This window comes from Oncorhynchus keta, chromosome 17 (assembly GCF_023373465.1).
Source record: "Oncorhynchus keta strain PuntledgeMale-10-30-2019 chromosome 17, Oket_V2, whole genome shotgun sequence".
NCBI lineage: Eukaryota > Metazoa > Chordata > Actinopteri > Salmoniformes > Salmonidae > Oncorhynchus > Oncorhynchus keta.
The window spans coordinates 61,634,839-61,652,002 of NC_068437.1; the positions used below are offsets into that span (position 1 = coordinate 61,634,839).

A 17,164-nucleotide genomic window follows, 5' to 3' on the forward strand; every position below is an offset into this window, starting at 1 on the left:
TGTATAGAGACAGACAATATGGGGAAGCAGGATGTATAGAGACAGACAATATGGGAAGCAGGATGTATAGAGTAGAGACAGACAATATGGGAAGCAGGATGTATAGAGACAGACAATATGGGAAGCAGGATGTATAGAGGTAGAGACAGACAATATGGGAAGCAGGATGTATAGAGACAGACAATATGGGGAAGCAGGATGTATAGAGACAGACAATATGGGGAAGCAGGATGTATAGAGACAGACAATATGGGAAGCAGTATGTATAGAGACAGACTATATGGGAAGCAGGATGTATAGAGACAGACAATATGGGAAGCAGGATGTATAGAGACAGACAATATGGGGAAGCAGGATGTATAGAGACAGACAATATGGGAAGCAGGATGTATAGAGACAGACAATATGGGAAGCAGGATGTATAGAGACAGACAATATGGGGAAGCAGGATGTATAGAGACAGACAATATGGGGAAGAGGATGTATAGAGACAGACAATATGGGAAGCAGGATGTATAGAGACAGACAATATGGGAAGCAGGATGTATAGAGGTAGAGACAGACAATATGGGAAGCAGGATGTATAGAGACAGACAATATGGGAAGCAGGATGTATAGAGACAGACAATATGGGGAAGCAGGATGTATAGAGGTAGAGACAGATGATATGGGAAGCAGGATGTATAGAGACAGACAATATGGGGAAGCAGGATGTATAGAGACAGACAATATGGAGAAGCAGGATGTATAGAGACAGACAATATGGGAAGCAGGATGTATAGAGACAGACAATATGGGGAAGCAGGATGTATAGAGACAGACAATATGGGAAGCAGGATGTATAGAGACAGACAATATGGGGAAGCAGGATGTATAGAGACAGACAATATGGGGAAGCAGGATGTATAGAGACAGACAATATGGGAAGCAGGATGTATAGAGTAGAGGCAGAAAATATGGGGAAGCAGGATGTATAGAGACAGACAATATGGGAAGCAGGATGTATAGAGACAGACAATATGGGAAGCAGGATGTATAGAGACAGACAATATGGGAAGCAGGATGTATAGAGACAGACAATATGGGAAGCAGGATGTATAGAGACAGACAATATGGGGAAGCAGGATGTATAGAGACAGACAATATGGGAAGCAGGATGTATAGAGATAGACAATATGGGAAGCAGGATGTATAGAGACAGACAATATGGGGAAGCAGGATGTATAGAGACAGACAATATGGGGAAGCAGGATGTATAGAGACAGACAATATGGGAAGCAGGATGTATAGAGACAGACAATATGGGGAAGCAGGATGTATAGAGACAGACTATATGGGGAAGCAGGATGTATAGAGACAGACAATATGGGGAAGCAGGATGTATAGAGACAGACAATATGGGAAGCAGGATGTATAGAGGAGAGACAGACAATATGGGAAGCAGGATGTATAGAGACAGACAATATGGGGAAGCAGGATGTATAGAGACAGACAATATGGGGAAGCAGGATGTATAGAGACAGACAATATGGGGAAGCAGGATGTATAGAGACAGACAATATGGGGAAGCAGGATGTATAGAGACAGACAATATGGGAAGCAGGATGTATAGAGACAGACAATATGGGGAAGCAGGATGTATAGAGACAGAGACAGACAATATGGGGAAGCAGGATGTATAGAGACAGACAATATTTGGGGAAGCAGGATGTATAGAGACAGACAATATGGGGGAAGCAGGATGTATAGAGACAGACAATATGGGGAAGCAGGATGTATAAAGAGAGACAGACAATATGGGGGAAGCAGGATGTATAGAGACAGACAATATGGGGAAGCAGGATGTATAGAGACAGACAATATGGGAAGCAGGATGTATAGAGGTAGAGACAGACAATATGGGGAAGCAGGATGTATAGAGACAGACAATATGGGAATCAGGATGTATAGAGGTAGAGACAGACAATATGGGAAGCAGGATGTATAGAGACAGACTATATGGGAAGCAGGATGTATAGAGACAGACTATATGGGGAAGCAGGATGTATAGAGACAGACAATATGGGGAAGCAGGATGTATAGAGGTAGAGACAGACAATATGGGGAAGCAGGATGTATAGAGACAGACAATATGGGGAAGCAGGATGTATAGAGACAGACAATATGGGAAGCAGGATGTATAGAGGTAGAGACAGACAATATGGGGAAGCAGGATGTATAGAGACAGACAATATGGGAAGCAGGATGTATAGAGGTAGAGACAGACAATATGGGGAAGCAGGATGTATAGAGACAGACAATATGGGGAAGCAGGATGTATAGACACAGACAATATGGGAAGCAGTATGTATAGAGACAGACAATATGGGGAAGCAGGATGTATAGAGGTAGAGACAGACAATATGGGAAGCAGGATGTATAGAGACAGACTATATGGGAAGCAGGATGTATAGAGGTAGAGACAGACAATATGGGAAGCAGGATGTATAGAGACAGACAATATGGGGAAGCAGGATGTATAGAGGTAGAGACAGACAATATGGGGAAGCAGGATGTATAGAGACAGACTATATGGGGAAGCAGGAGGTATAGAAAGAGACTATATGGGGAAGCAGGATGTATAGAGACAGACAATATGGGAAGCAGGATGTATAGAGGTAGAGACAGACAATATGGGGAAGCAGGATGTATAGAGACAGACAATATGGGAAGCAGGATGTATAGAGACAGACAATATGGGGAAGCAGGATGTATAGAGGTAGAGACAGACAATATGGGGAAGCAGGATGTATAGAGACAGACAATATGGGGAAGCAGGATGTATAAAGGTAGAGACAGACAATATGGGGAAGCAGGATGTATAGAGACAGACAATATGGGAAGCAGGATGTATAGAGACAGACAATATGGGGAAGCAGGATGTATAGAGGTAGAGACAGACAATATGGGAAGCAGGATGTATAGAGACAGACAATATGGGGAATCAGGATGTATAGAGGTAGAGACAGACAATATGGGGAAGCAGGATGTATAGAGACAGACTATATGGGAAGCAGGATGTATAGAGACAGACTATATGGGAAGCAGGATGTATAGAGACAGACAATATGGGGAAGCAGGATGTATAGAGGTAGAGACAGACAATATGGGGAAGCAGGATGTATAGAGACAGACAATATGGGAAGCAGGATGTATAGAGACAGACAATATGGGAAGCAGGATGTATAGAGGTAGAGACAGACAATATGGGGAAGCAGGATGTATAGAGACAGACAATATGGGGAAGCAGGATGTATAGAGGTAGAGACAGACAATATGGGAAGCAGGATGTATAGAGACAGACAATATGGGGAAGCAGGATGTATAGACACAGACAATATGGGAAGCAGTATGTATAGAGACAGACTATATGGGGAAGCAGGATGTATAGAGGTAGAGACAGACAATATGGGGAAGCAGGATGTATAGAGACAGACTATATGGGGAAGCAGGATGTATAGAGGTAGAGACAGACAATATGGGGAAGCAGGATGTATAGAGACAGACAATATGGGAAGCAGGATGTATAGAGGTAGAGACAGACAATATGGGGAAGCAGGATGTATAGAGACAGACTATATGGGGAAGCAGGAGGTATAGAAAGAGACTATATGGGAAGCAGGATGTATAGAGACAGACAATATGGGAAGCAGGATGTATAGAGGTAGAGACAGACAATATGGGGAAGCAGGATGTATAGAGACAGACAATATGGGGAAGCAGGATGTATAGAGACAGACAATATGGGAAGCAGGATGTATAGAGGTAGAGACAGACAATATGGGGAAGCAGGATGTATAGAGACAGACAATATGGGGAAGCAGGATGTATAGAGGTAGAGACAGACAATATGGGAAGCAGGATATATAGAGACAGACAATATGGGGAAGCAGGATGTATAGAGACAGACTATTTGGGGAAGCAGGATGTATAGAGACAGACAATATGGGGAAGCAGGATGTATAAAGGTAGAGACAGACAATATGGGGAAGCAGGATGTATAGAGACAGACAATATGGGGAAGCAGGATGTATAGAGACAGACAATATGGGGAAGCAGGATGTATAGAGGTAGAGACAGACAATATGGGGAAGCAGGATGTATAGAGACAGACAATATGGGGAAGCAGGATGTATAGAGACAGACAATATGGGGAAGCAGGATGTATAGAGACAGACAATATGGGGAAGCAGGATGTATAGAGGTAGAGACAGACGATATGGGGAAGCAGGATGTATAGAGACAGACAATATGGGGAATCAGGATGTATAGAGGTAGAGACAGACAATATGGGAAGCAGGATGTATAGAGACAGACAATATGGGGAAGCAGGATGTATAGAGACAGACAATATGGGGAAGCAGGATGTATAGAGGTAGAGACAGACAATATGGGGAAGCAGGATGTATAGAGACAGACAATATGGGGAAGCAGGATGTATAGAGACAGACAATATGGGGAAGCAGGATGTATAGAGGTAGAGACAGACAATATGGGGAAGCAGGATGTATAGAGACAGACAATATGGGGAAGCAGGATGTATAGAGGTAGAGACGGACAATATGGGGAAGCAGGATATATAGAGACAGACAATATGGGGAAGCACGATGTATAGAGACAGACTATTTGGGAAGCAGGATGTATAGAGACAGACAATATGGGGAAGCAGGATGTATAGAGGTAGAGACAGACAATATGGGGAAGCAGGATGTATAGAGACAGAAAATATGGGGAAGCAGGAAGTATAGAGACAGACAATATGGGGAAGCAGGATGTATAGAGTAGAGACAGACAATATGGGGAAGCAGGATGTATAGAGACAGACAATATGGGGAAGCAGGATGTATAGAGACAGACAATATGGGGAAGCAGGATGTATAGAGACAGACAATATGGGGAAGCAGTATGTATAGAGACAGACTATATGGGGAAGCAGGATGTATAGAGGTAGAGACAGACAATATGGGGAAGCAGGATGTATAGAGACAGACAATATGGGGAAGCAGGATGTATAGAGGTAGAGACAGACAATATGGGGAAGCAGGATGTATAGAGACAGACAATATGGGAAGCAGGATGTATAGAGGTAGAGACAGACAATATGGGGAAGCAGGATGTATAGAGACAGACAATATGGGGAAGCAGGATGTATAGAGACAGACAATATGGGGAAGCAGGATGTATAGAGACAGACAATATGGGGAAGCAGGATGTATAGAGGTAGAGACAGACAATATGGGGAAGCAGGATGTATAGAGACAGACAATATGGGAAGCAGGATGTATAGAGGTAGAGACAGACAATATGGGGAAGCAGGATATATAGAGACAGACAATATGGGGAAGCAGGATGTATAGAGACAGACTATTTGGGAAGCAGGATGTATAGAGACAGACAATATGGGGAAGCAGGATGTATAAAGGTAGAGACAGACAATATGGGGAAGCAGGATGTATAGAGACAGACAATATGGGGAAGCAGGATGTATAGAGACAGACAATATGGGGAAGCAGGATGTATAGAGGTAGAGACAGACAATATGGGAAGCAGGATGTATAGAGACAGACAATATGGGGAATCAGGATGTATAGAGGTAGAGACAGACAATATGGGAAGCAGGATGTATAGAGACAGACTATATGGGAAGCAGGATGTATAGAGACAGACTATATGGGGAAGCAGGATGTATAGAGACAGACAATATGGGGAAGCAGGATGTATAGAGGTAGAGACAGACAATATGGGGAAGCAGGATGTATAGAGACAGACAATATGGGGAAGCAGGATGTATAGAGACAGACAATATGGGAAGCAGGATGTATAGAGGTAGAGACAGACAATATGGGGAAGCAGGATGTATAGAGACAGACAATATGGGGAAGCAGGATGTATAGAGGTAGAGACAGACAATATGGGGAAGCAGGATGTATAGAGACAGACAATATGGGGAAGCAGGATGTATAGACACAGACAATATGGGGAAGCAGTATGTATAGAGACAGACTATATGGGGAAGCAGGATGTATAGAGGTAGAGACAGACAATATGGGAAGCAGGATGTATAGAGACAGACTATATGGGGAAGCAGGATGTATAGAGGTAGAGACAGACAATATGGGGAAGCAGGATGTATAGAGACAGACAATATGGGGAAGCAGGATGTATAGAGGTAGAGACAGACAATATGGGGAAGCAGGATGTATAGAGACAGACTATATGGGGAAGCAGGAGGTATAGAAAGAGACTATATGGGGAAGCAGGATGTATAGAGACAGACAATATGGGGAAGCAGGATGTATAGAGGTAGAGACAGACAATATGGGGAAGCAGGATGTATAGAGACAGACAATATGGGGAAGCAGGATGTATAGAGGTAGAGACAGACAATATGGGGAAGCAGGATGTATAGAGACAGACAATATGGGGAAGCAGGATGTATAGAGACAGACAATATGGGGAAGCAGGATGTATAGAGGTAGAGACAGACAATATGGGGAAGCAGGATGTATAGAGGTAGAGACAGACAATATGGGGAAGCAGGATGTATAGAGACAGACAATATGGGGAAGCAGGATGTATAGAGACAGACAATATGGGGAAGCAGGATGTATAGAGACAGACAATATGGGGAAGCAGGATGTATAGAGGTAGAGACAGACAATATGGGGAAGCAGGATGTATAGAGACAGACAATATGGGGAAGCAGGATGTATAGAGACAGACAATATGGGGAAGCAGGATGTATAGAGGTAGAGACAGACAATATGGGAAGCAGGATGTATAGAGACAGACAATATGGGGAAGCAGGATGTATAGAGGTAGAGACAGACAATATGGGGAAGCAGGATGTATAGAGACAGACTATATGGGGAAGCAGGATGTATAGAGACAGACTATATGGGGAAGCAGGATGTATAGAGACAGACAATATGGGGAAGCAGGATGTATAGAGGTAGAGACAGACAATATGGGGAAGCAGGATGTATAGAGACAGACAATATGGGGAAGCAGGATGTATAGAGACAGACAATATGGGGAAGCAGGATGTATAGAGGTAGAGACAGACAATATGGGGAAGCAGGATGTATAGAGACAGACAATATGGGGAAGCAGGATGTATAGAGGTAGAGACAGACAATATGGGGAAGCAGGATGTATAGAGACAGACAATATGGGGAAGCAGGATGTATAGAGACAGACAATATGGGGAAGCAGGATGTATAGAGACAGACAATATGGGGAAGCAGGATGTATAGAGGTAGAGACAGACAATATGGGGAAGCAGGATGTATAGAGACAGACTATATGGGGAAGCAGGATGTATAGAGGTAGAGACAGACAATATGGGGAAGCAGGATGTATAGAGACAGACAATATGGGGAAGCAGGATGTATAGAGGTAGAGACAGACAATATGGGGAAGCAGGATGTATAGAGACAGACTATATGGGGAAGCAGGAGGTATAGAAAGAGACTATATGGGGAAGCAGGATGTATAGAGACAGACAATATGGGGAAGCAGGATGTATAGAGGTAGAGACAGACAATATGGGGAAGCAGGATGTATAGAGACAGACAATATGGGGAAGCAGGATGTATAGAGACAGACAATATGGGGAAGCAGGATGTATAGAGGTAGAGACAGACAATATGGGGAAGCAGGATGTATAGAGACAGACAATATGGGGAAGCAGGATGTATAGAGGTAGAGACAGACAATATGGGGAAGCAGGATGTATAGAGACAGACAATATGGGGAAGCAGGATGTATAGAGACAGACTATATGGGGAAGCAGGATGTATAGAGACAGACAATATGGGGAAGCAGGATGTATAGAGGTAGAGACAGACAATATGGGGAAGCAGGATGTATAGAGACAGACAATATGGGGAAGCAGGATGTATAGAGACAGACAATATGGGGAAGCAGGATGTATAGAGGTAGAGACAGACAATATGGGGAAGCAGGATGTATAGAGACAGACTATATGGGGAAGCAGGATGTATAGAGACAGACAATATGGGGAAGCAGGATGTATAGAGACAGACAATATGGGGAAGCAGGATGTATAGAGGTAGAGACAGACAATATGGGGAAGCAGGATGTATAGAGACAGACAATATGGGGAAGCAGGATGTATAGAGGTAGAGACAGACAATATGGGGAAGCAGGATGTATAGAGACAGACAATATGGGGAAGCAGGATGTATAGAGACAGACAATATGGGGAAGCAGGATGTATAGAGGTAGAGACAGACAATATGGGGAAGCAGGATGTATAGAGACAGACAATATGGGGAAGCAGGATGTATAGAGACAGACAATATGGGGAAGCAGGATGTATAGAGGTAGAGACAGACAATATGGGGAAGCAGGATGTATAGAGACAGACAATATGGGGAAGCAGGATGTATAGAGGTAGAGACGGACAATATGGGGAAGCAGGATATATAGAGACAGACAATATGGGGAAGCACGATGTATAGAGACAGACTATTTGGGGAAGCAGGATGTATAGAGACAGACAATATGGGGAAGCAGGATGTATAGAGGTAGAGACAGACAATATGGGGAAGCAGGATGTATAGAGACAGACAATATGGGGAAGCAGGATGTATAGAGACAGACAATATGGGGAAGCAGGATGTATAGAGGTAGAGACAGACAATATGGGGAAGCAGGATGTATAGAGACAGACAATATGGGGAAGCAGGATGTATAGAGACAGACAATATGGGGAAGCAGGATGTATAGAGACAGACAATATGGGGAAGCAGGATGTATAGAGACAGACTATATGGGGAAGCAGGATGTATAGAGGTAGAGACAGACAATATGGGGAAGCAGGATGTATAGAGACAGACTATATGGGGAAGCAGGATGTATAGAGGTAGAGACAGACAATATGGGGAAGCAGGATGTATAGAGACAGACAATATGGGGAAGCAGGATGTATAGAGGTAGAGACAGACAATATGGGGAAGCAGGATGTATAGAGACAGACAATATGGGGAAGCAGGATGTATAGAGACAGACAATATGGGGAAGCAGGATGTATAGAGGTAGAGACAGACAATATGGGGAAGCAGGATGTATAGAGACAGACAATATGGGGAAGCAGGATGTATAGAGGTAGAGACAGACAATATGGGGAAGCAGGATGTATAGAGGTAGAGACAGACAATATGGGGAAGCAGGATGTATAGAGACAGACTATATGGGGAAGCAGGATGTATAGAGACAGACAATATGGGGAAGCAGGATGTATAGAGACAGACAATATGGGGAAGCAGGATGTATAGAGACAGACAATATAAGGCATCACAACACAAATCCAATCTACAGGGAGGATGTAAATGTAAACACAAAATAACAGATCACAGATACAATAGGAATGCAATAGATTTCCAGTGCTGTTGATTGGCTATTGATTGCTATTGGTTGTGTATTGATTGTTATTGGTTGTGTATTGATTCTTATTGGTTATCTATTTTATTTTACTAGGCAAGTCAGTTAAGAACAAATTCTTATTTTCAATGACGGCCTAGGAACAGTGGGTTAACTGCCTGTTCAGGGGCAGAACGACAGATTTGTATCTTGTCAGCTCGGGATTTGAACTTGCAACCTTCCGGTTACTAGTCCAATGGTCTAACCACTAGGCTACGCTGCCGACTATTGATTGTTATTGATTGCTACTGGTTGTCTGTTGATTGTTATTGGTTGTGTATTGATTGCTATTGGTTGTCTATTGATTGCTGTTGGTTGTCTTGGTTACCAGTCTCTGGGCTGGAGTCGATGCCCATGCTGGAAGCAAACTCAGGCTTGTACTGATAATGAACCAGCCTCATCTGACTGATCCGCTTCAGGTTGTCTGTAGTGTTTACCTATTTACACACACACACACACACACACACACACACACACACACACACACACACACACACACACACACACACACACACACACACACACACACACACACACACACACACACACACACACACACACACACACACACACACACAGAGAGAGAGAGGATGACAATGTATGGATGTTACTGTGGAGCTACATACAGAGCATACAGAACCTACAGAACATATAGAACATACAGAACCTACAGAACATACAAAACATATAGAACATACAAACATATAGAGCATACAGAACATATAGAACATACAGAACATACAGAACCTACAGAACATATAGAACCTACAGAACATACAAAACATATAGAACATACAAACATATAGAACATACAGAACATATAGAACATACAAACATATAGAACATACAGAACATACAGAACATACAGAACCTACAGAACATATAGAACATACAGAACATATAAAACATATAAAACATACAGAACATACAGAACATATAAAACATATAAAACATATAAAACATACAGAACATACAGAACGTACAGAACATACAGAACATACAGAACGTACAGAACATACAGAACATACAAACATAGAACATACAGAACATATAAACATACAGAAAATATAGAACATATAGAAAGTACAGAACATATAGAACGTACAAACATAGAACATACAGAACATATAAACATACAGAAAATATAGAACATACAGAATATATAACATATAGAACATACAGAACATATAGAACATATAGAACATACAGAACGTATAGAACGTACAGAACATACAGAACATAATGAACATATAGAACGTACAGAACATACAGAACATACAAGAACATACAGAACATATAGAACATACAGAACATACAGAACATATAGAACATACAGAACATATAGAACATACAGAACATACAGAACATACAGAACATATAGAACGTATAGAACGTACAGAAGATACAGAACATACAGAACATACAGATAATATAGAACATACAGAACATATAGAACATACAGAACATACAGAACATATAGAACATACATAACATATAGAACATACAGTACATACAGAACATATAGAACATATAGAACATATAGAACATATAGAACATATAAAACATACAGAACATATAGAACATATAGAACATACAGAACATACAGAACATACAGAACATACAGAACCTACAGAACATATAGAACATATAGAACATACAGAACATACAGAACATACAGAACCTACAGAACATATTGAACATACAGAACATACAGAACATATAGAACATACAGAACATATAGAACATACAGAACATACAGAACATACAGAACATATTGAACATACAGAACATACAGAACATACAGAACATATAGAACATATAGAACATACAGAACATATAAAACATACAGAACATACAGAACATATAAACATACAGAAAATATAGAACATACAGAACATACAGAACGTATAGAACGTACAGAACATACAGAACATAATGAACATATAGAACGTACAGAACATACAGAACATACAAGAACATACAGAACATATAGAACATACAGAACATACAGAACATATAGAACATACAGAACATACAGAACATATAGAACGTACAGAAGATACAGAACATACAGAACATACAGAACATATAGAACATACAGAACATACAGAACATATAGAACGTATAGAACGTACAGAAGATACAGAACATACAGAACATACAGATAATATAGAACATACAGAACATACAGAACATATAGAACATACAGAACATACAGAACATACAGAACATATAGAACATACAGAACATACAGAACATATAGAACATACAGAACATATAGAACATACAGAACATACAGAACATACAGAACATATAGAACATATAGAACATACAGAACATATAGAACATACAGAACATACAGAACATACAGAACATACAGAACATATAGAACATACAGAACATATAAAACATATAAAACATACAGAACATACAGAACATATAGAACGTACAAACATAGAACATACAGAACATATAAACATACAGAAAATATATAACATACAGAACATATAGAACATACAGAACATATAGAACATACAGAACATACAGAACGTATAGAACGTACAGAACATACAGAACATAATGAACATATAGAACGTACAGAACATACAGAACATACAAGAACATACAGAACTTATAGAACATACAGAACATATAGAACATACAGAACATACAGAACATATAGAACGTATAGAACGTACAGAAGATACAGAACATACAGAACATACAGATAATATAGAACATACAGAACATACAGAACATACAGAACATATAGAACATACAGAACATACAGAACATACAGAACATATAGAACATATAGAACATACAGAACATATAGAACATACAGAACATACAGAACATACAGAACATATAGAACATACAGAACATATAAAACATATAAAACATATAGAACATATAGAACATATAGAACGTACAGAACATATAAAACATATAAAACATATAGAACATACAGAACATATAGAACGTACAGAACATATAAAACATATAGAACATACAGAACATATAAAACATATAAAACATATAGAACATATAGAACATACAGAACATACAGAACATACAGAACATACAGAACATATAGAACATACAGAACATATAAAACATACAGAACATATAGAACATACAGAACATATAAAACATACAGAACATATAGAACGTACAAACATAGAACATACAGAACATATAAACATACAGAAAATATATAACATACAGAACATATAGAACATACAAACATATAGAACATACAGAACATACAGAACATACAGAACCTACAGAACATATAGAACATACAGAACATATAAAACATATAAAACATACAGAACATACAGAACATATAAAACATATAAAACATATAAAACATACAGAACATACAGAACCTACAGAACATATAGAACATACAGAACATACAGAACATACAGAACATACAGAACATATAGCTATAGTTGGATGGCTGTATGGTTTCAGGACAATGAACAGAAGACAGAATATAACGTGATTTATTGTAATATTCTACAGCCCAAATATAAACCAATTCTCTCAGGGAATATTAGGATCGTGATCGATACAGAACATACAGAACATACAGAACATACAGAACATATAGCTATAGTTGGATGGCTGTATGGTTTCAGGACAATGAACAGAAGACAGAATATAACGTGATTTATTGTAATATTCTACAGCCCAAATATAAACCAATTCTCTCAGGGAATATTAGGATCGTGATCGAGCATTTTCACAACTTCACACATGCAGAACACACACCACATACATCCTCCTCACCTCGTGGACGTTCTCTTTAGCCCGTATATCGGACGGGTGTACCAGTGACCCCATGACCTTCAGGTTACCGTGGATTACCATGGCCTCGTCTGGCCGGTCTGTGTTGACACCGACCCGGCCGTGGTGGTACACTGAGTCAGGTAGCTGACCGCGCTGCCACAACACCTCACTGTCACTCTCAAACTGACCCGGGTTAGACGCCTGGAAACCCAGAGATGGAAAGGGACAGACAACACCGAGATATTTAGACGGAGAAAGTGTAGAGTTGAGGGGAGATGTGAAAGATGATTTGAGTTACATATGTAACTACAGGTCCTGGATTCCTCTTTCGTTTGCAGTGCTAGTACTACACCGAGTAGCTTCCTCAACAAGCTGATCTGCGTTTGCAGTGCTAGTACTACACCGAGTAGCTTCCTCAACAAGCTGATCTGCGCTTGCAGTGTTAGTACTACACCGAGTAGCTTCCTTAACAAGCTGATCTGCGTTTGCAGTGCTAGTACTACACCGAGTAGCTTCCTCAACAAGCTGATCTGTGTTTGCAGTGTTAGTACTACACCGAGTAGCTTCCTCAACAAGCTGATCTGCGTTTGCAGTGTTAGTACTACACCGAGTAGCTTCCTCAACAAGCTGATCTGCGTTTGCAGTGTTAGTACTACACCGAGTAGCTTCCTCAACAAGCTGATCTGCGTTTGCAGTGTTAGTACTACACCGAGTAGCTTCCTTAACAAGCTGATCTGCGTTTGCAGTGTTAGTACTACACCGAGTAGCTTCCTCAACAAGCTGATCTGCGTTTGCAGTGTTAGTACTACACCGAGTAGCTTCCTCAACAAGCTGATCTGCGTTTGCAGTGTTAGTACTACACCGAGTAGCTTCCTCAACAAGCTGATCTGTGTTTGCAGTGTTAGTACTACACCGAGTAGCTTCCTTAACAAGCTGATCTGCGTTTGCAGTGCTAGTACTACACCGAGTAGCTTCCTCAACAAGCTGATCTGTGTTTGCAGTGTTAGTACTACACCGAGTAGCTTCCTCAACAAGCTGATCTGCGTTTGCAGTGTTAGTACTACACCGAGTAGCTTCCTCAACAAGCTGATCTGCGTTTGCAGTGTTAGTACTACACCGAGTAGCTTCCTCAACAAGCTGATCTGCGTTTGCAGTGTTAGTACTACACCGAGTAGCTTCCTCAACAAGCTGATCTGCGTTTGCAGTGCTAGTACTACACCGAGTAGCTTCCTCAACAAGCTGATCTGCGTTTGCAGTGTTAGTACTACACCGAGTAGGTTCCTCAACAAGCTGATCTGCGTTTGCAGTGCTAGTACCACACCGAGTAGGTTCCTCAACAAGCTGATCTGCGTTTGCAGTGCTAGTACTACACCGAGTAGCTTCCTCAACAAGCTGATCTGCGTTTGCAGTGCTAGTACTAAACCGAGTAGCTTCCTCAACAAGCTGATCTGCGTTTGCAGTGCTAATACTACACCGAGTAGCTTCCTCAACAAGCTGATCTGCGTGGAATTTGTAAGAGCCTCAACATAGATCTAAAAACCGTGATTTATTATTATATTTACTGAATAAAGAATGTAGACCACAACAGATGTAGACAGATGGGTATCAGGGTTGGGTCTCTTTACATTTCAATTCAGTAAGGAAACTACAATTCTCATTTTGGAATCATGAGCACAATTTCAGTTTATTTCCTGCTAGGTAAATACTGAGGTATATCAGAAGAGGACAGAGACAGCCAGACTGACAGAGGTTATTGAGACAGATCAGAAGAGGACAGACACGGCCAGACTGACAGAGGTTATTGAGATAGATCAGAAGAGGACAGACACGGCCAGACTGACAGGTTATTGAGACAGATCAGAAGAGGACAGACACGGCCGGACTGACAGAGGTTATTGAGACAGATCAGAAGAGGACGGTCAGACAGACACGGCCAGACTGACAGAGGTTACCCTGACGATGATCCTCTCGGACACCTGCGCGGCCACCGTGAAGCTCTGACTGTGGGTCTGGGTCTGGGCCTGGGCCTGCAACGCTACCACCAACATGAAGTACCTATGAAGCAAAACAATTCAAAACAATTCATCCACATTTGTGTCTTCGTATTTTCCATGAAATGTATTTCACTGCCAAAAAGTAAAGTAAACTTTAAAGAAGGCAATGTGGGATTCAAAGAACATTGGAAAGTTCAAAAAGAGGATTGTTCGATCACATGATTTGATTTGTATTGTTTTATCTTTATTTTTAGACAAGTCAGTTAAGAACAAATTCATATTTGCCTTGTTCAGGGGCAGAAAGACAGATTTGTACCTTGTCAGCTCGGGGATTCAATCTTGCGACCTTTCAGTTACTAGTCCAAACGCTCTAACCACAAGGCTACCCTGCCCCTTTAGCTGTGACTATATTGACGATAGAGCACTGGTATTGCTGTATCCTATAGTACCTCTGGTCAGGGTTGGGTTTGCCTTTCTTCCTCATGTTATTGGCTGTGGTCTCACTGAAGTGGAGTCGTCCCACTGTTACCTTGGTAACCTGCTCCGGGGGCAGTGTCACCCTGAAAACACACACATGACACTTTAAACATTTTGTATACAGTATTTACCTTTTCTACTTGTCTTAACCCTTTATATACATTATACCATGTCCACTTGTCTTAACCCCTTAGATACAGTATTTACCTTTTCTACTTGTCTTAACCCTTTATATACATTATACCATGTCCACTTGTCTTAACCCCTTAGATACAGTATTTACCTTTTCTACTTGTCTTAACCCTTTATATACAGTATTTACCTTTTCTACTTGTCTTAACCCCTTAGATACAGTATTTACCTTTTCTACTTGTCTTAACCCCTTAGATACAGTATTTACCTTTTCTACTTGTCTTAACCCCTTAGATACAGTATTTACCTTTTCTACTTGTCTTAACCCCTTAGATACAGTATTTACCTTTTCTACTTGTCTTAACCCCTTAGATACAGTATTTACCTTTTCTACTTGTCTTAACCCTTTATATACATTATACCATGTCCACTTGTCTTAACCCCTTAGATACAGTATTTACCTTTTCTACTTGTCTTAACCCTTTATATACATTATACCATGTCCACTTGTCTTAACCCCTGAGAGTATTTTTAACCCCTGAGAGAATTATAGAGTATTTTCCTCACTCTGTGATGAACCTATTTACATTTGAGTAAATTTAGCAGATGCTCTTATCCAGAGGGATCACAATCATTCTCTAACTAATCGACAAATCAGTGCTAGAAGACTGTAACTCTGGTATGATGGGTCTCTCTACTCACAGTACTGGTTTGAAGGGTCTCTCTACTCACAGTACTGGTATGAAGGGTCTCTCTACTCACAGTACTGGTATGAAGGGTCTCTCTACTCACAGTACTGGTTTGAAGGGTCTCTCTACTCACAGTACTGGTTTGAAGGGTCTCTCTACTCACAGTACTGGTTTGAAGGGTCTCTCTACTCACAGTACTGGTCTGAAGGGTCTCTCTACTCACAGTACTGGTTTGAAGGGTCTCTCTACTCACAGTACTGGTCTGAAGGGTCTCTCTACTCACAGTACTGGTTTGAAGGGTCTCTCTACTCACAGTACTGGTCTGAAGGGTCTCTCTACTCACAGTACTGGTCTGAAGGGTTTCTCTACTCACAGTACTGGTATGAAGGGTTTCTCTACTCACAGTACTGGTATGAAGGGTCTCTACTCACAGTACACTGGTCTGAAGGGTTTCTCTACTCACAGTACTGGTCTGAAGGGTTTCTCTACTCACAGTACTGGTATGAAGGGTTTCTCTACTCACAGTACACTGGTCTGAAGGGTTTCTCTACTCACAGTACTGGTATGAAGGGTCTCTACTCACAGTAC

At 40.9% G+C, this 17,164-nt stretch overlaps 1 protein-coding gene across 6 annotated transcripts in view; it reads right to left on the reverse strand.

The window, feature by feature from the left end:
* Positions 1-17,164, reverse strand: part of myrf (myelin regulatory factor) — a 138,775-nt gene that overhangs the window by 54,790 nt on the left and 66,821 nt on the right. For 4 of the 6 annotated variants that reach the window (XM_052466956.1, XM_052466957.1, XM_052466953.1 and 1 more), the window contains exons 10-13: positions 15,728-15,838; positions 15,228-15,339; positions 13,285-13,485; positions 9,815-9,923 (exon numbers count right to left, since the gene is read on the reverse strand). In XM_052466956.1, the coding sequence (XP_052322916.1) occupies positions 9,815-9,923; positions 13,285-13,485; positions 15,228-15,339; positions 15,728-15,838 (533 nt within the window). The remainder of the gene's footprint in view (positions 1-9,814; positions 9,924-13,284; positions 13,486-15,227; positions 15,340-15,727; positions 15,839-17,164) is intronic. The other 2 variants (XM_052466958.1, XM_052466955.1) reach the window with 1 other exon arrangement.